Here is a 22,500-nt window from a genome sequence, read left to right as displayed (position 1 = left end):
GCAGTCAGCTACAACACAGGACTTCCTTACCGGTAGAAAGCAGATAAAGATTACTATCCAAGGATTACTGGATCACTGTCCTGATTATCATCCAACATACCAGTACACAGTAATTGTAAAATAATAAAGAAAAGACATACTGATTGATTCTCCTTGCAAAGTTAACCCTACCATAAAGATTAAACATGGAAATTGAGCCTAATCTCTCATGTCTCACTGTTGCAATGTTTCTAGCAGACACCTGAGGTTTGGAACACCCCAGAGTGAGTTGGGGTCATGCAGGACCCCACATCAATGTAGACTTCACTGAATTTGAATTAAACTACTAGGACCCACAGGCAACAAGGTGTTTCAGTCTTCATCTAAATTTAAGTATATTTGTTCTTATTTGTTTGGAAGATATGTTGCAAGGGAATGTGGGGTCATTTAGAAATTACTTTTATCACTGAGAAACATTTGAACAATGTCTCCTGAAAGGGGCAGAAAACCCATTCATCCCTTTTTAAGTCAATACAAGTAATTATGTGCCTTGAGATTTAAGGGACCTTTGATAAGGTTGTGTTTTTTCACATTTGTAAGTGTTGAAGAGATCATTTCTGAACTCCATTTAAGCTTTAATTTTCTGATATTTTCTTCAGAATTTTAAGTTTATGATTGAAGTCTTCAATGTTTTTTAACATTATATAATCATGATATAATACTTTCAGATGCTGTAAAACTATTATAACAATATTCTGGCCCACATGTTGTTCCCAAGATTGTGCACTAGTGTAGTTACCATATCCCCTCATCCCCGGTGTCCCTTAAGCACTGGGACCAATACAATTTAATATTTTCATAAATTACATAGCCGGAGGGATTGTGTGTGCCCTCATCAAGTCTGCAGACAGGCTGAGTGGTGTGGCTGATCTGCATGAAGGAAGGGAGACCATCTAGCAGGAGCCTGACAGGGTTGAGGAACAGTCCCACATGAAACCCATGAAGTTCAATACTGCCAAGTATGAGGTCTTGCACCTGGGGTGAGGCAATCCCCAATATCAATATAGACTGGTGGATGAAAGGATTTGAGAGCAGCCCTGCAGAGAAGGACCTGGGTGGGTGAAAAACTGGACATAAACTATGTTAACCCAGTTAAACCAGTTGTATTGTAGGCTGTGAAACAAACTAAAACTCTCAGGAGATCCTGCCTGGCGCACTTCATCCAGTTCTGGGGTTCCCAATACAAGAGACTTGAGGCATGTTGTTGGATGGAAAGGTAAAGGATCTTGCATTTATAGCACTTTTTGTATGTACTGAGAAGAAACCAACTATACGAAATATATATGAAAACAAAACCCTCCCTTTCTTTTTTTCTTTTCCATAAGCAAAATGAGATTTGAAAACCCACCTTTTAAATTGTTCAATACATCCATAACCTGAAGACTTTCTGTATGTTATGATATAATATCAAGTTATCTATTGTACATAGAAAGTATTTTTCATTAATGACATTGAAGATAGAATAGCTACTTATTCACAGATACCAACAACTTGGGAGATAACGCAAGCACATTGGTATGGTGAATACATGTCAACTTTAGTAAATTCAGGTAGAAGTTTAGGAAACAGCGTTGTATGAAGAAAGACTGAACGAAAGGTTATAGAAAGAGCAACAAGTAAGATGCCGAAGTTAAAAATCACCACAGACTGTGAAGCACTGGATCATATTACTTGGGTAGCATTGGACTATCCTTGGTGGCTTTTATGAAGAGGTTAGACATAAATTTGTGAGAAGGGAGTTCAGTCACTGATCACTCTTTGGTAGAATAATGGGATGATGAAGTAATCTCTTAGCAAGTAGTATTATATCATGTCTAAATGCCCTCATGAAAATGGCTGTCTCGTATATAACAAGTGCTGGCAAAATACCTCAAATCTGGAGCAACAGTGCAATGTAACAAACAGGAGGCAAGATGCCTTCAGCAGGACAAAAGTAAAATATGGCAATGCCAAATGCTTTCACAGAATTTGTTGATAAAGATATAAACAAATGAACATACTAATTACCATGGATCACTTTCTTTACAACTGGTGGATCTACTGTTATAAAAGTAACATTTTCCTTGTACCCCAGCACTTTCAAAATGACACTGTCTGTGAGAGACCTTTGTAATATAACAGAAGGATCCTAATAACTTGCAGATCTCTTTGCTCATCTCAATACATTACTTCTTCCTTTCTCACAGATTACACAACATGAAGTTTCTCTGTCTCTGTGGCTGCTTTCAACATTCACTGTTCCACATGCTTTGCAACTTCACATGGAAATTTTTCTCTCACTCCTGCAACTGGCAAACTTCATGTTCTCATATTCTCTGATGTATACTATATCCTTAAAGACATAATCATTTATAAAATTTAACTGGAACAAGTGCCAGGAGACAGGTAACAGTTGCTGGACACTCACAGAAGCCTCATGAAGACTGTTTGAAGGCTACAGGAGAGGAGCTTTGAGGCTTCAAAGGAAAAAGAAAGATAACAGAACAAGCAGCTGAGGGATAAATATATACTAGGAAGGACTGTATAAAGAAACTTCCAAATATTTAGAGATGAAGCCAAATTCCCAAAGCTTTCAGTAACTTGTGTGATGGAAGGGGAACTTGTCTTTTGAGTTTTGCTCAAGATTAGCCTGATTCTGCCTTGGGAAAACTTGTTCAGTGTAATAGCTACTAAAATCCTGCTAAAATCTAGGCAACAGCAACAAAACAAGTGTAGCATTCAACTTTTAAACATTAGAATGCATGCTGTTGCTGACGAGAAAACAACCAGATCCTATAACCGAGTACATGATTTCTTAATTAAATTGAGTTGAGCTGGTGTCAACAAGGAGAAAAGATACTTGATACAATATTCTCAATTATGGATAGCATGTTTTCTACAGAGGTTTTGTGTCACATCAGCTTTAATGTAAAGGGATTGCAAATCCTGCAAAACAGCAGTGAGAACACAGGACAACAAAATATAAATAATTACAATAAACAAGACTGGGATATGGTTAGTAGATATTGTTCTCAGTACAGGCTTTGAATAAAAAATACAAAGTCAGAGAATGCCTTTTATAACCAGCAGCACTGAGTTAAAAATACAAAGACCCTGAGAACTTTCCTTCTTCCAAACAGAGATTACACAATTTAAGTTTCCCTGAACTTCTTTCAACCATTTCTAAGGAAGGAAAAAAAGGAATTAGTTAATTTCAGAAAAAAAATTTAAAAGGCAAGGGTTTGGTGTTTAATTCTGAAAGCAGATGGAAAAGTGCTGCAAACCCCTCAGCTGGTATCCTCAGTGGAATAAATTCCATAGTTTAGATTTGGGTCCTCTAATCACTGTTGCCCATATCCATCCAAAATCTTTAATTTCTGCTAAAATCATTTAAGGGACAGTGCTGTAGGACATCATGATTGAGAGGTGCAGTCAATGCAATGACCAGCACTGAACAAACAGTTCCTGGCTTTGAATTGAAGAGGTGGTAGATGTTGAGAGCTGCCTAGGCCAATATGCTTACTGTGAGCTTTGTAACCAAGCCTATGGTCTGCAGCAAGTCATGTACTTTTGTTTTGTTTGGGGATTTTTTAAGATCTTTTGCTGCATTTTTATGCCACATAAAGGTTTCAATAACCAGTCTCAAATCATGAAAGGGTGAGGGTTTTTTGCTGGGTTACACCTGAAAGTATTTTGTATTGCTGCAGTGACCTAGACACCTAGTAACACTAAGGACTTTCTCTGGTGTTCAGTGGCACAAAAGGCAATCAACTAGACCATGTCTTTAAGTCAGTCTCAGACTTATTTTCTATGAGAATTTAATTTTGATACTGTTGACTCAGTAGCTTTACCAATGACCTCATGTAGAACTATATAGAGATGACTAATCTTCTGGAACTCAGCTGAACAGAGTTATCCCAAAGGAATCTTTGGGACTGAACAATTCCTGAAGTATATATGGCATGACATACTATGATGATCATTTAAGATTTTGCTTACCTCTGAAAGTAAGAAATATTTTTAAAGCTAAAGTAATAAAAATCAGGTTTCTCCCAAACAACTTTGACTGTTTTCCCAAACAAAATAATTTAATTTGACCCATTCTTCCTAACAAGTCTGTAGGCAGCCTGAAGCCCACAAACATTTCTTCTTCTAAACCAATCGGTTAGTCTGCAGATATTTTCCAAACTGTACTATTTCTCCATCAACTCTACTTCAATTACATTGATTATGGCTACAGTAAATGGAAAGAATAAACCAGAACATGTTGTATTTGTGTTATACAATATCTTTCATAGAACCCTAAATTTCCAGTATAACTTTTTACGTTAGACACCTGCAATTTTTATTCACATTTTTACTTATTGCCCACACTGTTCCAAATTCTTTCATGCTGTAGGCACCCTGAATTACAAGTGTAATTTGATTCAGTTATGTGAAGTGTCCCATGTATATTTTGGAAGAAAATATTAAAAAGATCCACAGCTACAGATTTCTTCAAATTGTGGAAGCCTGAAAATTTTGTGTCCAAGTCAACGTGGTAAGATAATAAAGCACAAAGAATACTGTGACCAAACTAATTCTTTCTGTACATGTCTATATTTTATTATTTGAGGAACATTTAAAATCTTTATTTCTATCTGAAACATCTTGGCTTTCTAAAGACTGTTCTGTGTTAACATCTAACTTTATATAAAATATTTTCCTAGTTTAACTTATTGAAACACATTATTTACAACTATTTCTGTCTGACAATATTTGTGAAGCTCTGACTTCCGTTAAACTTCTCAATTAAAACATTTTTCACCAAATATTATTTGGTAAAAAGGCAATCACTACATTAAATATGTAGTAGCTAGCCCGTTTGTTTGGCTTCCAACCTCCCCCCCTTTTTTTTTTCCTGGTAGAACTGGACCAGTATTTCTTTAGGAAGATCTGTAGCTCATCTTGCCAGTACAGCTCTAGGTCTGTAGGATATACTATAGCAGTTTAAAAAGAAAAGCTCTCCTTTCCAACTCACAGTTTCAAATCTAGAATTTTTATTTTTATGCTTTGCTAGGCAAATAGAGACAAATCCTCAAATCCTACAGTAGTTTCAATATATTTAATTCTATTACTTTGTCTCTTTACAATTTCACGCTATTACAAAAAAGTTTATTATTTTTCTTAAGTAGAAGTGAACTGTTTATTGATGTGAATATGTAGAGCCATTTAAGGAGATCCTAATCCAAATATTGAGAAAGGGAAGAAAGCGTATTAGACGAGTAATTAAATACAAATTCAGTAATGCTGCAACTGTCACAAAATCCATTATTATTTTTCCTTGAACATCAGGAATCACTTCTCCCATGTATTTATCACATATACTGAAATGCTGAAGAAGTGCTATTATTTCTAGATAAAATAATGCCTATATGCAAATCTCTAGCTTCCAGCAAGAAATTGAGGAGGTCCTATTGTCACATACCCTTGTCAGGCTGCTGCTGGTGCACTACCTCATTTCACTAAGGAGTGAGTGAAGGTACAATGTACTGGTGGAGGAAGACTGAAGATGTGATGCCTAAAATCTGAAAGGGAAATGTGATTTCATCTGCATCTTTTGGATTTTGGAGAAAAAAAGAAGAACAAATGAAACCATTAAGATTTTGCTTAAAGAAAAAACAAAACATCAAACCCTTTTAAAAATCACTTAGAAACTTATAGTTAAACAGGGCATTTCCAATTAGTCCTGTCAGAACTGAGGAAGTATTTTCTTGCTGGTATTTGCACAGATAACAAGGTTCTGGACTTCAAAATCAACAATTTTGTTAACATTGTAGACTACTAACACTGTACAAATTTTCAAAGATCTAGTAAAAAGATTTCAGATCTGACAGAATTCCTTGTCTCATTGGGAAAAAATATTTTAATGAACTAAAATTGAAAAATGCAGCTTTAAGCAAGCACACGAAAGACAGAGATCAGGAGTGATTAGGAGTAACTGAAGGCAGAATAAGAAACGAAAGAAGGCCAAAGACATGAAGACAAATGGTTTCCCTGGATGAAATCCAGATTTCACATAACTTAATGACAAAATTCCCCTTGACTTCCTAAGGACCATGGTTTCATTTGTGTAGTTTACTCACAGCAGAAGATGTAAGTGAAATACACAATGCATCTGACACACTTGGGGAGAAGGGGGAATAATTGAAGTGATACAACAATGAACCATGTATTTTTCTACAAGACAAACGAAGTGGAGTAAAAAGTATATATAAGAACACAAATTTTACTTGCCCTACAATAATGCTAGGTATTATACAACAGCAGCCAAGAAGAGCTGATGGATGTGTTTTAATTTGCAAATTCCTGTGAAAAACTTCAAAAATCTAACTCATACCAAAATCAGACTTAAACATTCACCAGTAGTAAAATCAGTTAGATAATGGAAGAACAAAAGACTATTTCACAACATGGAGGTAGGTTAACAGCAAAAGTTCTCTAGATTCTCACATTTGAATTTTATTTTGAATATAATTATGAAAACCTCAGAAAAAGGTATTAACAGAACACAATTTATTTAGATGACTCATATGTAAAGCTAATCGAAAATAATAAAAAAACCTGACAATCCATGGCACAGCATTTTACAGTTGAGAAATGAAGAAAATAAACTATCCATTCACATCTATCTATGGTAACCACAAGTTAGTATAAATCCTGCAATGGTGACTCTGCATAAGAAAATCCAGTACTTTAGGATAGCGGCTGTAACAACAATATAAAACTTGTTTATGTATTTATAGTAGGCACTCACTTCAACTTGTATGTTCAATGTACTTGACTACCACTCAGCGGGTATGTATTCATCTCAAAAATAATACAGCAGAATCCAGAGAAGAACAGCAGAAGTGACCTAGGAAACTTTAAAAATTATAGGAGTAATCTGTATTTAATTTAGCTACCACTTAAGTCAACATGAGGAGCAGTATCTAGAAGATACAAGTAAAAGTGATATACTAGAAACATAGAAATAAGGAAAACACAGGAAAACCCCAAAAGCTCACCTTCATCTTACCCATACTTTAGGATCACCCAACTTAACATGGTGTATTTATTACCATTCTATCACTAAAGTTGTCCTGCTACTAATTTTTTCTAACAATAGAAAGGCACAGAGCTACTGCTAAATAAAAGTTTTTAAAATCCTCAGGAAGTGACACAGATAATAAGGTGCAGGTTGATCTTTTTTTATTATTTATTTTTAATTTAGTAAATATTTTTAATAGGATTAAAATATGTAAGTATTCAGTAATTCAGATGCCACCTGCCATTACTCTACAGGAAAATGTTTTAACAGATATTGACCCTCACACCACAGCAGTCAGCCAGCCATTAATTCACAGAGATTAGAAGCAAGCCTTTCCTTTTTATTTCTACACCATAGGCACTTCCCAACTCAGGGATGATTTTATGCTGCTTATCTACAAAATACACCAATGCAAAAGTCATTAGACCAAGCACATCAAAATACAAACTACTTCAATTTAAATTAAGGAGAACTAGAACTTGCAGTCTTTATTTTAAACAAAGTTTGAGAATGGAAACTGGTGGCAAATCAGAATGAGAAGGAAAACATGCAAAACAAGTTTTTGAAGAATTTCAGCTGAATTGAAAAAATGTTGAAAATAAAATAAAAGCCATCAATTGTCCTTCTCTTCCTTTTTAGCTTTGCACAAATGACCTCTGTACAGAGAAATTCTAGAAGATTGACTGATTTGTCGATACTCACATGAGAATTTGATTTCCCTTTAACAAAAAAATAAAACAAAAAAACTCCAACTTTGGTTAAAAATGGGTAATGAAAAAAGCATAAAGTTTTTTTTTTTTTTTCTTAGACTATGCAACTGATAATTAAAATGACTAGGTATTCATGTTGTTTTGGTATGGGGTTTTTTTCAATTTTTTTTAAATTGGTAAGAAAATACCAAGAAGTTAAGGGGGTAACCCATCTGCACTGATACATCATAAGCTATGATTGATAATAATACTTCCTACGAAAATAATTAGATTAAATCTGAACTGCAGATAAAGAAAGGATCATTCAAGAAAAAACAACACAAGCAATAATTTTTCTTTAAATATCGAATTAGGTCGATAACTCAAGTACAAGTAGCCCTCTTTACAGGATCAGAATTTTTGGTTTGGATTAAGAAGATGACATTAACACAGATTTTCTGATTCTAGTGACTCTTACTAGAATTCCCATCCTTGACACCAGCTTTCTCCCTTTGGTGTCTAAATAAATATATTTTCTCTGTGACTGAATCACAAAAAAGTAGAAACTTGACTAGGAATTAGCTTAGGGCACAGGTCTCTAAAGTCTTTCAAACCCTCAACCACATCTAGTTCAAACGTCAAAAGTTAACATGCTAAACAAAGAAAAGGATTAGGGAGAAAGAGCTCAGAAGTTTTTAAGGTAAAAATTCAAAGGAAAATGTGACAAAGTGCTAGAGATTTGAGTGTCTGATTATTTTGGAGGTTGTTGAAGAACCACTGAAAGAAAGCAAGCCTGAAAACAACAAAGTTTAAGAAAAGAGGCTATGGATCTGGCATCTATAGTATCTAATGGCTGGGAAGTTTTAAAAATCGTACCTGTTACACAGAAACAAGGACGTATCTCAGTGCTACCTCTGAGTTAAAGCATACAAATATTTTCTATGCAAAATCTGAAAGCTATTCAACGATCCAGGAGAAGCTGAGGGAGAATTTGGACTGTATTATGAATGCTTTTTATGAATCTTAGTATAAATACAGACTATATGAAATTATTTTGCTATTTCTGTTGAAAGCTTTTACATGAATAAAACTCTGCTACCTTGGAAAATATATAGCTGAAGAGAGATAGTGTGGGACAAAAACACTGAAAATAATATCCTTTTACTAACATGCCCAGCACACTTTTTATACGATTTTATAGCAAATCATTAACATTTTTCCACAGTGACACCTAAGAATTTTGTTCTGATGTAGCAGCATGGGATTAAATAGCATTAGACTTCCATCTGGTCATGCTGCATTTTTTCTCCTAGAACAGTGTCTTCCCTGAGACTGTTGATTTATATGTATGCTTGCTGGGTGTATTTCAAAATTTTCAGTAGGATGCTATTATAATATATCCTTTCCATATGGTAAGTTTCTTGGAGCACTGGCCTTTTATTTTATTTTTAGAATTTTTAAGAGTTAGGACTTGAAGTGATGAGTAGCTTTGCCTACTAGAACAAGCCTGGAGAATGACCAGCCCTTTGATATGTATTTTGATGAATAGCTGATGGCAGCATTTAACAAGTAGAACCCCATGTCACACTTGGCAGGGACAAATGGGTCAAACTGACCCGTATAGGACTGTGTAGGGCCATAGCTGACATTTCTCACATTAGTTAAATCTTACGCTCACTGTATCTTTTTCTGTAAGGGGAAGGTTCATTCAATCTTAAGTGTGCTTAAGGACAGAGAGCAGCACAACTCCCCCATAATCCAGGAGGAAGAAGTTAATGACCTGCAATGGCACCTGGACACCCACAAGTCCATGGGGCCAGATGGGATTCACTCAAAAGTATTGGAGCTGGCAGAGGAGCTCACCAAGACTCTATCCATAATCTATTGACAGTCTTGGTTAACAGGGGAGGTCACAGATGACTGGATGCTTGCCAGAGTGATACCCATCTACAAGAAGGGCCAGAAGGAGGACCCAGGAAACTATAGGCCTGTCAACCTGATCTCAGTGCCTGGAAAAATTATGGAGCGGATCATAATGAATGCAATCACCAGGCAAGTGCAGGACAGGAAAAGGATCAGGCCCAGCCAGCAAGGGTTCAGGAAAGGCAGGTCCTGCCTGACCAACCTTGTCTTATTCTATGACTATGTGACCTCTAGAGTACAAGGGGAAGGCTGTAAATGTTGCCTACCTGGACTTTAGTAAAGCCTTTGACAGTGTCTCTCAGCATTTTCCTCAAGAAGCTGGTGGCTCATGGCGTAGACAGGTGTACTCTTTGTTACATCAGAAATTGGCTGCATGGCAGGGCCTAGAGGGTTGTAATCAATGGAGTTTCATCCAGTTGGCGACTGCTCACCAGTGGTGTTCCCCAGGGATCAGTTCAATATCTGCACTGATGATCTAGATGAGGGGATTGAGGGCTTCTTTACTAAGTTTATAGATGACAAATGGGGTGGGAGTGTTGGTCTGCTTGAGGGCAGGAAGGATCTGCAAAGTGATCTGGACAGGCTGGACCAGTGGGCCAAAGTCAATAAAATGAGGTTTAGCGAGGCCAAGTGCCAGATTCTGCTCTTTGATCACAACAACCCGATGCAACATTACAGACTTAGGGAGTAGTGGCTGGAAAGATGCCAAGCAGAGAAAGACCTGGAGGCACTGGTTGATACCCGGATCAATGTAAGCCAGCAGCGTGCCCAGGTGGCCAAGAAGACCAGCAGCATCCTGACTTGTATAAGGAATAGTGTGGCCAGAAAGAGAAGGGAAGTGATTGTGCCCCTGTACTTGGCACTGGTGAAGCCACACCTTGAGTACTGTGTTCAGTTCTGGGCTCCTCACTACAAGAGAGACTGGAGCAGGTTCAGAGAAGGGCAACTAAGTTGATGAAGGGTCCGGAGAACAAGTCCTATGAGAATAGGCTGAGAGAACTGGGAATGTTTAGTTTGGAGAAGAGAAGGCTCAGAGGAGACCTTATTGCACTCAACAACTACCTGGAACAAGGTTGCAGGGAGGTGGATTCTGGCCTCTTCTCTCAAGTGAACAATGATAGGACTAGAGGAAATGGCCTGAAGTTACACCAAGGGAGGTTTAGACTAGATCTGAGGAAGAAATTCTTTATTGAGAGCATAGTTAGGCATTGGAGTGGGCTGCCTAGATAGGTGGTAGAGTCACCATCCCTTGAAGTATTTAAAAACAGTGTAGATGAGGCACTTTGGGATATGCTCTCATGGGTGATACAGATATTGACACATTTTATGGAGAAGGGGGATGTTGACAGTTGGATACGGTGATCTTAGAGGTCTTTTCCAACTGTGGCAATTCTGTATGATTCTGTGTGATTAAAGATTTAAAGCTGTGACAGTTGTTTCAGATTACAAAGTAAATGGACTTGGACAATCTCAGCTAGCCTCTAGTAAGAAATGACATAGGGAAAAAAACCTTACTTTTTGAAGATTTATCATAAGAATCACAGAAAATAGACTTGTAAGGGACCTCAAGACATCAAATAGCCTCTTCATCCCCATCCTCTATCCACAAGAAGGATCATTTATACCTAAACCACTTGTGACCACTTTTAATTTTTTCTTAGAAGCCTCCAGTATTAGCAGTTTCACAGTCTCTCTGTACACATGTCAGCACTTCATTATCCTACAGTCAAAAAGCTTTTATTTTTTCTGGTGTCTATCCTAACTGTTCTTGCTGAAATACTAATCAATTATTTCTTGTCCCAGTCCCAGTGGACAAGGATAAATTAATTCCAATCTTCTCCACACAGCATTCTGAAGACTGTCATAATTTCCCCGTTCAGTTTTGCTCTTCTCAACAGTGTTTTTAGTCCTCAGTCTTCAGAAAAGTCCAAGCAGAAGAACTGAGTGGAGGATAGAGCTGATTTTAATGTACAACATTCCTGTGAAGGATGCTTCACAACCACATACCTCTGTCAGCATCCATTTAGCTGGTGATCTGCTACAATTTCTGGAGTCCTAAGACTGATTGCATATCCAGTCATCACCACCTCCTGTTCACACCAATGACTGTTCTTACATCTGACACTTCCAACTTAGTATCTCTGTTCTCAGAACATTTCATGAAACTGTTAACAACACAAATACTAATTGTGTTGCATATCTTTAAGCTGCTATAGATTTATGATTTGGATATGAAAGGCAACATGTTTGACTAATATGTTGTGTCTGTATGGGCTCTGCAAGAAAACACAAATGTAGTCTGCTTGAAGGTGGAGTTGATAAGGAGGTATCTGAGATGGTACAGAGCCTAGGTTAGCATAGCCTGCCTCTTAACTGCACATTTTGGCCTCTGCTTAACGCAGACCTCTGCTTCATGGGGCACTTTATTCCAGCTGAATAAATAGTGTAAATTGCCTAGAGTTTTCTACAAATCCTAAAGACTAGTCAAATAATAACATATACTCATAATAATGTTCTATATTGTTCAATGAATCTTTGCTTGGATTTATGGTTCATAATTTAAACATTACCAACTGGATATAATGTATGATTTTATCTAACTATTTACATGGTACGTAAATATAAAGGCACATTTTGGATATGTATATTTATAAAAAGTATCTACAGAGTCCACTTTCAAAAGTTTTAGCTTGCAATATTACAGCTACTAAAAATCCAAAGGCAATCATCAAAAGTGGATACAATTCATAACTGTGTATGCAGTTGTAGAAATACACTAAATGGCAATATCATCTCAGCTTTTGTGCTGAACAAAGACAGGAATCTCCCATGAACTAAATTTAAGAGTTACAGAACCACACTACAGAGAGATTTAGTTGTTTTTTAACAACTATAACAATATTCAAGATGTCACCTTTTCTTATGTAGACTTGTAATGTGAAAAGCATAAACATCTTGCCCATACACTGAGAATTCATAACAGCAGTACCACAAAATTTTCAGTAAAACAGCTTCCAAAAAAGATTCTGTGAAACCCCACAGGAGCCTAGCAACTTCTATAAGCCATGCTATGGGGATCTGACACTTTTCAGCTGAAGGCACTGTATCTCTGGAGTGATCTTTTTGTCAAGAGCATTGGGAATGTACTGTAGAAGTGCAACAATCAGGATTGGAATAATGTAAAGAAGAAATAGCAACTTCTGATCCAAAGCAAGACAGGTAACATTTAAGAAGCTAAAGAGGAAATGATAAAGGACTGGAACACCAGTCTTGATAGATAAGAAAATTGTTGAACAGAAGCAAAATATAGAGGACAAATGGACTGACAAGTAATGCAAAAAAAACCCACCAAAACAAACAAGGAGAGCATAGACATATAGGAAAATATTCAAGTGAAGAGTTACATCAACAGGAATAGAAAAAATAGTATTAATCAAAACATCATTGGTTATTTTTCCATTAGTGCCCAGCTGCATGTGAGTGGCTCTACAAAAGAAGGGAGACACAGTCAAAACACCAGAGTTTACTGTCACATGATCCACACAATTAACAAAGGCAAAAAACCCCATAAATGGTAAGAATATGGTATCATAAAATGTTGGATTGCGGGACCTGCCTCTCTCTTTCAGATGCTTTTCAGTGGTTTGCCAAGACAAAATTCTTTCACTTCATGTTCTCACAATAGAGTTTTTTCAATGGCCAGATGCTCACACAAAAGCTATAACCTTTAAGATCCTATGTTTCTTGTTCCTCTTTTTATAAAAAAATAAAAATCAATTGTTGCTACAAAGTTGCTTTGCTTAAAGTTAGATTTGTGAATAAAAATGTGTGAAATTAAATTTTACAGGCATTAAAATATCATGTGATTAGGTGAAACACTTTTGTCAAACCAGAAATACTGCAATTGCTACCACATTCATCTGCTCAATTACATGCTTCTCACCTATTTAATAATGCTTGTTACATCCCTGCTAATTGATGTGTTTCAAGAGTTTATTTTCTTATACACTATGTCAGGTTTTATACAATGAACAAGAGATGTGAATCATAGCAGTCTCCTAGAACAGAACAATCCTCCAAGGTAAATGCAAAGAGATCATGAAATGGGACAATGCAATGCTAATACTAAAAAAATAAAAAAAAAAAAAAAAAAAAAAAAAAAGGAAAGAAGGAAAGACAGGGGACTAGAACATTATGAAGTTAAAGAAACAAGGGAATGAAAGGGATTAAAACTGGAATGATAGGTAACCTACTGTAAGTGGTGTGAAAGCTTAACAGTGGGGGACTAGAATAATCAGATATGGGAACAACCTGACAATGGAATGCTTTCAAACTAAAGCACCTCAAAAGTAAATGATCTTAAAGCAGAATAATCATATTTGCCTCTGGGAATAAAATTTAAAGATAAAAAGTTTGAAAAAAATAACAAGTTTGATGATTATGTAGATAGAACTGCTGAGACAAATGATCCAGTCAGGGCACGAGTGGGAAAGGTAAAGGAGTAGGGTTGGAAACAGCAGCAGAATACAAAGGAAAAGGTGACTGCAACCACAGATGGATGGAACTCACCTTTTCACAGACAGAATTGAAGACGAAGGACTACACTGGATAAGCTCATTTTTTAAAGTCATCTCAGATGGACCCTTACTCTTGTTCACGACAAAAGTCATTCTTTCTCTCAACAACCTAACAAAACATTTTCTAGAAACAGTTTTAAAGATCATGGGATATATGTGCATCTTGACATTTGGCTTCAAACAATTTCCATTGTACAAAGAGAGTACATCACTACAATAGCTGAACAGAGTCATATAACAGATGAGGACATACAAATCCACTTTTTTAAAAGACGTGACTTTAAAAAATAGATTTTTTTGTTTTCACTGCATTTTTAAAAAAACAATCAACAATTAAAATCCTAGAAAATAATATGAAATCCATTATCTCCAGGATTCTGGATTCGGTGGAAAATTATTTTCATAAATCAACTGAGAATATGGGAAATCAGTTTCATTGTCCTCAGTCTACACTCTCATACAGCATGAGTGAAGAATACCAGGATAACAGCCCCCCTGGACAAAACCTCATCAGTAATATATTTTCTTTCCTTCTATCCTTACGAACTCCACCCACTCTTGATTTTAGTGAACTGCTATGGAACAGCTGTGCAGATTAAAATTTTGCCTTTTTCCCCCCAAGATTATACAGCAATGTAAAAAGACATTTTGCATGATGAGTTTGTCCCAGTATGAACACGATGACAAGAGATGCACTAAGTGCTCTGGTCACAAAACATCCCAGTCTGTGCCAGTTTCAATAATCACCTAAGTGTGATCACCCTAGTACAACAGCACCAATAAACACCAGAAAGTCAATGGAGCAAAATTTCTATCCTCTATATTTCATCCACAAGAGTGAGAACTGACTTTCAGTTCCTTCAGGACAAACAAATTTTGATTCTTAAATGGACATCAGGGTCATAATGAAATCAACTTTGCGATATTAGTTTTCCTGTCTCATGTATTTTCAAGAATCCATCCGAAATTCTTCAGCAGTATATTGGCTATGACATACTGGTTAAAAAGAAGTTGTGTTATCACTAATGTATGAACTGACATTATTGTTCTTAAGTATCATTGCATTTCTTGTCCAATGTTGTTTCTTCAGGGATGATACATTTTTTTATAAAGGTTGCACAACCATGAAAATTTATTAATTGCACTTCTTCCAATGCTTGTGATTTTTTTTTTTACTTCAGAAGTCTGTATTTATACCCCAAAGGTGTGCACTGTGGAGCTTCTAATTAAATCCATATACAACTGTTATGAAAGATCAGCATCATCTAATTCTATACAAATAATAAATCTTTTGATTTAAAATAGCTTCTGTCATGTTTGTTACTTTGAAACCTGCTGCTTATGTGCTAAAAAACACAGTAATTTCAGAGAAGTAGTCCATGTTCAAAAAGGAAGGAAAAAACAGAGGCTTACGTATTTATTGCAATGGGAAGATAATTCCCTGACACTGATTATTGTCAACTGATGTTTGACAGTGTTGGAATTTTGAGCAGACCATATATGCCCACAATAAGTAATGCATTTTCTCGGTGAAGATTTATGTCATGGGAGCACTTAGTGCCCACGTCAACCTAACAGGAATCAGACACGAAGACAGAATTTGGATTTATTAGTGCAAAAACACAGGAAGTAAACATAGGACCTGAGATCCTACTAGTTATGTGCTTTAAAATAGACTGTGGAATTATCATCTTTCCACAGACTGAGAATGGAAATTAGGAGGCAAGCAGCACCATATATGAGATGCTTTATGTAATAATTAAGACGGAAGATATCCCAACTACCAGGCTATGGTTATGCTGGTCACCTAAGAATTACTGCAGTATTTTTAAGTGTTCAAGAAGTGTAAGAATGGCACAGATCATATATCATTATCCAAAGCAAAAAACTGCAAAGTTTTAAAAGTGCCACTGGTCTAAATACAGTGGCTGGGACACACTGCACTCAACAAGCATTTGGATGTTATACATTTTCTTCAAGTCATATACCTATCATCTTCCTCTAGTCAATGAACACAGAGAACACTCTTCTCAGAAAGTTGATTCATCCAGCTATATTAGATACCTGCCCACAGATGAACATGTTAATTACTCTAACTGCTCTTACTACACTTTTCTGAAAACCAGATGTGAAGTACCAGGTTCAAATACAAAGACTGCAATAATTTCCCCACTTCCTGACACTGAGTAGCTAAGGTTATACAATACCAGAAATCAATTTCTCTGATAATGTTCTCATGCTCAAAGCACAGAAATACTGACTGTGGTACGCACATCCATGCTTTTCTTTATGTTTGTAAAAAGATAAATTTATGCCAAAAATATTTTGAACGTTGCAAATCAAGAAAGTTCTGCTATCATAGACTTGTCTGTTAAAACTGTACTCACTGTAGTTCTAATAACCAAATGCCTGAAATGCTTGGCTTTGACACTGTCACTGGAACTCTTTTCACATTTCCTGCTGATTCTCTAATACCAAACAAATGTCTCTCCCTGGAAGCTTGTCTGGAATCCAAATGCTGTCCCTTCCCAACTGAATGCTCTGATCTCTAAACTGCACGCAACCTCTTGCCTCTTTCCCTAATGCCATGCTCCATCGCTCCCGGCTGCATGCCAGCTTCAAGATGGCAGGCAAAAGAATTCCTCAGCATAGTCCTGGTGTTACAGCTAGCACATTTTCCTGGGAATCAGGAGATGGAGGTTCAATCTACTTGGAAATTAATAGAGCCTCCTACTTTATAGGCGAGTGCAGTAATTATAACACAGAGTCCCCCTAAGCAGTAATTACAATACCCTCTCCCCCCCCCCAAAAAAAAACCCAACCTCCAAAACAACAACAAAACATCTCTAGGGGAAAAGCACCCAGACTTCCTGGTGAACCTTCTCAGAAAGCTACAAGTGCATGCATGCCTGTAGCAGTAAAATAGCCTTTTTCTAGTGCCTTAACTTTTTTTTCCATTAAAAAATTTAAAAAAATTCCCAAACCAAAACCAAGTAACTGGGATTATGTAATTCATGTAGGTAACGTAGAATTTATCTCTTCTTGGTGATATTCCTTACTTATTTGACTTCTGTCATGCATTCTTTTATTCTTTTCCCATTTTCTTATGTTACGCTCCTTAACAAAAATGAGGGGCCCTGGTCAATGTGCTCATGGAGGCAAGGAGGATGCCTCTCCTCTTCCCTGGTCCTCTGCTTCATGCACAATCCTCTCCCTTTCTTGCCTTTTCCTCATAGATTGCGTTCATTCCCTTTGTCATATTCTTGGCTCCCTCCAGAAGGAAAAGGCAAAAATTTCACAAGTGAGCAGGTATGTAGTCATAGCCTGTATCGTTTGGTTGACAGCTCTTGCTCTCACAGAAGCCCAGTAATCTTGCACTAAGTTTGGTGCAAGGGATGAGTGAGCATAACCTCTTTCTCCAGTGGCATCTCAGGGCATTTGCATTCTGTTGCTTCAATTCATCAAAAACTGTGCAACATGTAATCCTAAGTTTTAAAGTCACCCGTTTTGAAAAACGACACCATAGAAATGAGAGAGGAAGGATGACTCTTGAGCTAGGGTGTAACTCAACTGATCTGCCTTTTTTATAGATAAGAATTGCTACAATGTGCTGCATTTTAGCTATAAACACAGCTATAAATGTCGCTGTATCTACATAATCATATGCACAGATATCTCAGTTTATCCAGCAGAATGGCAGACAGTACATAGGATATGTAAACAGATCTGCCAAACACTTGCAAAACAACTTTAATAGCAAGTGTCATTCTTTTCTGTAAAGTAGCTGTTTTTAACACACATGATCTAACTCTTGTTTGCTCTTTAAAGTTTTATTGTCTTGGCATTTTATACAGGAAGAGAGCATTAGCATACTCAGGAGAACTGCTAAAAGTAAAAGGCCTCAAGCTACCCACTGCATGGTTGATAGCATAAAGCATGGGATATAAAAACTTTTGTCTGATTGCTCACTTTACTTGTTTTAGAGTAGTGTTACTCTCAAGAGCATATATTCATGTTCTTTCTACTTCAAGTTTTATTACTTCTTTTGTATTATTTAATACATCTAAAGACACTTCCAAAAGACAAATTTTTCCATTTTGAAAAAGTAATGGTTTGGAACATGATAAAATACATGAATGTTCACAGTGTATTATTTTCAAAGGCAAATAGAATAAATACGCAATAAAATAATTAAATGCATGACAATAAACATTTCTATGTAATCGTAGTTATATTAATGCACCAAACAAAAGAAGAAAAACTAGGCGAAAGATTTTTGCTAAAAAAGGTCAGATCAAAATGGATTTGCCATGTGCCAGAGCATAAGTAAAAAGGGACTTTGGTCTCAATTACTGTTACCGCTAAATATGCCACTCTAGAAATTAAAATGAATGTTACAAAGTTGGATGAGAAAACTGAATGAAAAAAAAGGCACAGCAGATCAGCTACTTTAAACACAGGAAAAAAAGGGACTGTAATTGCATATACACATTAAAAGTCATCCTACAGTAAACTTAAATCTAAGTCTACTTAGGTCTCACACTGCTAATTATTATATAAATAACCTGGGAAACAATACCTCCAAGATACATGTTTTACTATTTAGTAAACAAGAAACCACCACGTTTGACACCACTGATTAAGGCCAGGCATTTCTACAGCTTCAGACACATTTCTGAAATCCACAATACATCAATTTTTAATACTTCCACTCTCTCAGCTCCATTAAAAAGATGGTAGGGGAAAGATTTTAGAGTAATTAATGATATAGTTAGCTGCTAAATATTAATAGGAATCGTAGTCTTGCATAAAATATAACATATAAACCTTGCCAATACAGACGCACCAGTAATTAAACTTGAATATGTAATTACACTGATTTATACGACAGGCAAAAAGTTACACTTTACTGGCTTCTATGTAAACTGTGGGCAACAGTTAAACTTTGCATTTTACGGTTTAAATAAATGAGCAATATCTCAACTACAGTTCATAAATGGTTTAGAGACTCATAGTTAAAATTACAACTAATTCAAACATGAACACTTTGACTACCTTACAAACCAGGCTGTGAAAACGGCCATAGAGATCAGTTACCTGTTATATTCAATGTTATATTCAATGCTTGCAAGCACGTTGAAGACACAAAAAGCTTACACAAATCTTACTACAAATTAAATGAAGACTCATCTATTTAACTGTCTTAATATAAATATGTACTTTCAAATATATAGTTCCAGATACTTCACTTACCACGTTTCAGAGCATTTTTGAGTAACAGTGTATCTTAAAATAAGGCATTTTTTTCTTGAAAGGATGCTAACTGCACTTACATGTGAGGCTGTGGAGAGCAGCCCGGACTGCTGTTTCCATTACTGTCAATGTGATCCAGCGAACCATTGAGATCTTCATGGACTGCCTGCAGTAAGCCACTGGATGCGTTATTTATCAATCCTGGGTTACTAAGCAATGGTAAACTACTCTCTGCCAGTGCAGCCTAGCAAGATGAAGAGTAAAAATAAAAGTGTTAGTCCATATGTATTCAAATAACTTCTAAATGTTCATACACGTGAATGTACACACACACACAGCAAGAAGCTCATTTTGGGCAGTTGCAGAGGTGGTGAGAAGATTTTGTGCATTTTCCAGTTATTTTCACTGTTTGAATATAACAGCACCTCTTTCTGGTTTACTATTTCTCTTACATGGGTTTCATTATTTTCCATTATTAACTATGTTCACAGCACTTCCTAGTTCTACATCATTTTTGACTTTGAGTTACACTTAACCCGTCTGCCCTTCCACACAATGTATGGCTCCTGCTATGGAGGCAATGCAGGCAGCTGCTACACTTTAAAAAAATGACCAGAACTTAACTCAAAATAAAGAAGTCCTGACATTTGCCTCTTCTGCATAAAAATTATATATTATAATTAAACTTTAAAGTTTTTGCCATGAGCACCATGCTCCCCAACACTATGATGTGAAATCATTTATGACAGCTTGGATAAATATTAATGCATATCCACATGCATTTGCAAAAGCTTCTATCAATCTAACATTTGCAGCAAAACTGAATGTTCCAGATTTTGCCACAGGGTGTCCTTCTTGCTTCTTCACATCAAAAGTATAATGAATAAGAACTAGCACTTCTTGTAGTGCTAGGTGATACAACTTACATGGATGATAAACCCAACTATTTAGAATGACCATCGGGTCCACATAAACATAAGTACAGGCAACTCTATACCAAAGTATAACAGGAAATTAAGTGTGTCACACATATGAACTTAATTACTGTGGGCAAAGAAAGAATAATCTAGTATTTTTTACCTGCAAGCTTGCATTAAGGGCTGCTCCATAGCCTAAGCTGGTGGGTATGTTTTTCACTAACGTTGGGCTTCTGAAAATAAATGATTTTTTAAAGTTTAAAAAACAGGCAGACATTTTAGCTAGTTCATTGGATTAACAGGTTGGTTTTTCAGCTAACAAGAACAGAGTTTTAAAAGGAAAAATTTAAATGAATTCAGGGGTGAAGGGCTCAGCCCTTTAGAAAAGTGATTTACTTTAATCAGCAAAGCAAAAGTCTTGTTGTAATCAGGTTCACGTGGAAATTTGCTCTGAGAGCAGGGCCTTAGTAACTCGTAAAGGTTCTGATCTCACTGAAAGAATTTGACAGAAATATCTTTAAACTTTGTACACCTGCCTCAGCTATGCTTGCTGGGTCTTTTGTTTTTGGTTTTCTGAACTATCACTGGTACATATTTGAATACATCACATACAACTAGGCTAACTGCTGAAAAAGAATATCTTATTCTTCCCTTCCAAGAAACTATAAGGGTACAACAACTTATAAATAACTGTAAATGAACAAATGATCACTTTCCAACAAATCAAACACAACACAGTGTATTTAAATCAGACTAGAAATACTATATACTAGCTCACCATGGCATTGTATTTTAAGTGAAATTAATGCCTAGAATGACTCCAGAGGCCAGCTGGGTGGCTGTTTACAAACAGATCCATTACAGACATAGAATACCTTCCTTCAAAGAAAAACCTCCAGCTTTCCTCTCTGCACCTTTGGTATTCTGAATGGTTTTATCAAAACTAATTATATACTCTAAAGGAATAAAAAGCATCCACAGAACCAGTCATACTGACATGGGATTAATTTGAAAGTAGGGCAGTAGGCATGCCAAAGGTCCTCCTGTGAAGGCTTCTCATGAATACTACCCTCATCAAAAAGATATTTTTGAGGTCAGTACTGTAGTGTATGATACCTATATTCCAAAATGACCTTGAACGACTCCCTGCTTCTGTCAAAGGTTTACAGTAAAAACAAGCACATATGAAACCCTCACACATGGGCAGCATATGTACACAGGGCTATTTTTAATATATAGTAGGAGAGCTTATGGTAAATGGAATTAAAATGACAAACATATGGTGAAATACACTGAGAAAACAAAACCATTATCGCTTTTCTCTGCAGCAAACTACAGGGGAAAGGCAAGCATGGAGCATACAGAGAACAGTGTTTACCACAAAAATGAAATAAATGTTAGCTCACTGAAGAGAATGCACCAGCACAGCTATTAGCTTGCTACATATTCTCCACATAAGTGCTCGCTTTGTCTGTCAGGTTGTAGTACACAGAGGACTCACTTAGGTTACAGAATTACAGAACAACTCAGTTGAACAAAACCAACCACCAACGTACCCTGTTATCTTTTGTGACCTTCGCTTCTGGTACTCTACTTCATCCACTGTCCATACTGCTCCTTTAACATTTTCTACTCGAACAAAACACTTGTGCAGGCTAAGATTATGACGCACTGCATTCTAAATCAGACACAAAAGGGGGAAAAGGTAGTAAAATTAATACAATTTAAGAAGGCAGCCTATGCAGTATACTTTGTTAATCTTCTTATTCTAAATCATACTGGAAATCTCAATTTAGTGTAAGTATTAAATTCAAAATATGTATAATATTGTAAACCCCAAACTTACAAATTACTGGAATCTGCAGTTTGAACTTTGTGATAACAGAACCTTCCAAGCTATTTTAATAATAGCTGTGTCAAAACCTTCCTTTCATTGAACTGGTCTAAATTGCAATATCTGTACAAATTACAGTATCTTTGAAAATGCCAGAACAATTAGGTCAGCTCTGTTGTGTCCCTGATCAAGCACTTGGGGATGGTTGAAATGTCCAAAG

General features: G+C 36.4%; 1 protein-coding gene across 14 annotated transcripts in view; it reads right to left on the bottom strand.

The window, feature by feature from the left end:
- FOXP2 (forkhead box P2) overlaps nt 1-22,500 on the bottom strand; it is a 400,866-nt gene that overhangs the window by 7,385 nt on the left and 370,981 nt on the right. For 13 of the 14 annotated variants that reach the window (XM_071733679.1, XM_071733672.1, XM_071733666.1 and 10 more), the window contains 3 exons: nt 22,003-22,124; nt 20,610-20,679; nt 19,610-19,773 (listed from right to left, as the gene is read on the bottom strand). In XM_071733679.1, coding sequence (XP_071589780.1) covers nt 19,610-19,773; nt 20,610-20,679; nt 22,003-22,124 — 356 coding nt within the window. The remainder of the gene's footprint in view (nt 1-19,609; nt 19,774-20,609; nt 20,680-22,002; nt 22,125-22,500) is intronic. The other variant, XM_071733677.1, reaches the window with a different exon arrangement.

The sequence above is a fragment of the Heliangelus exortis genome, chromosome 1, assembly GCF_036169615.1.
Source record: "Heliangelus exortis chromosome 1, bHelExo1.hap1, whole genome shotgun sequence".
Classification (NCBI taxonomy): domain Eukaryota; kingdom Metazoa; phylum Chordata; class Aves; order Apodiformes; family Trochilidae; genus Heliangelus; species Heliangelus exortis.
This window is presented reverse-complemented; position numbering and strand designations above follow the sequence as displayed.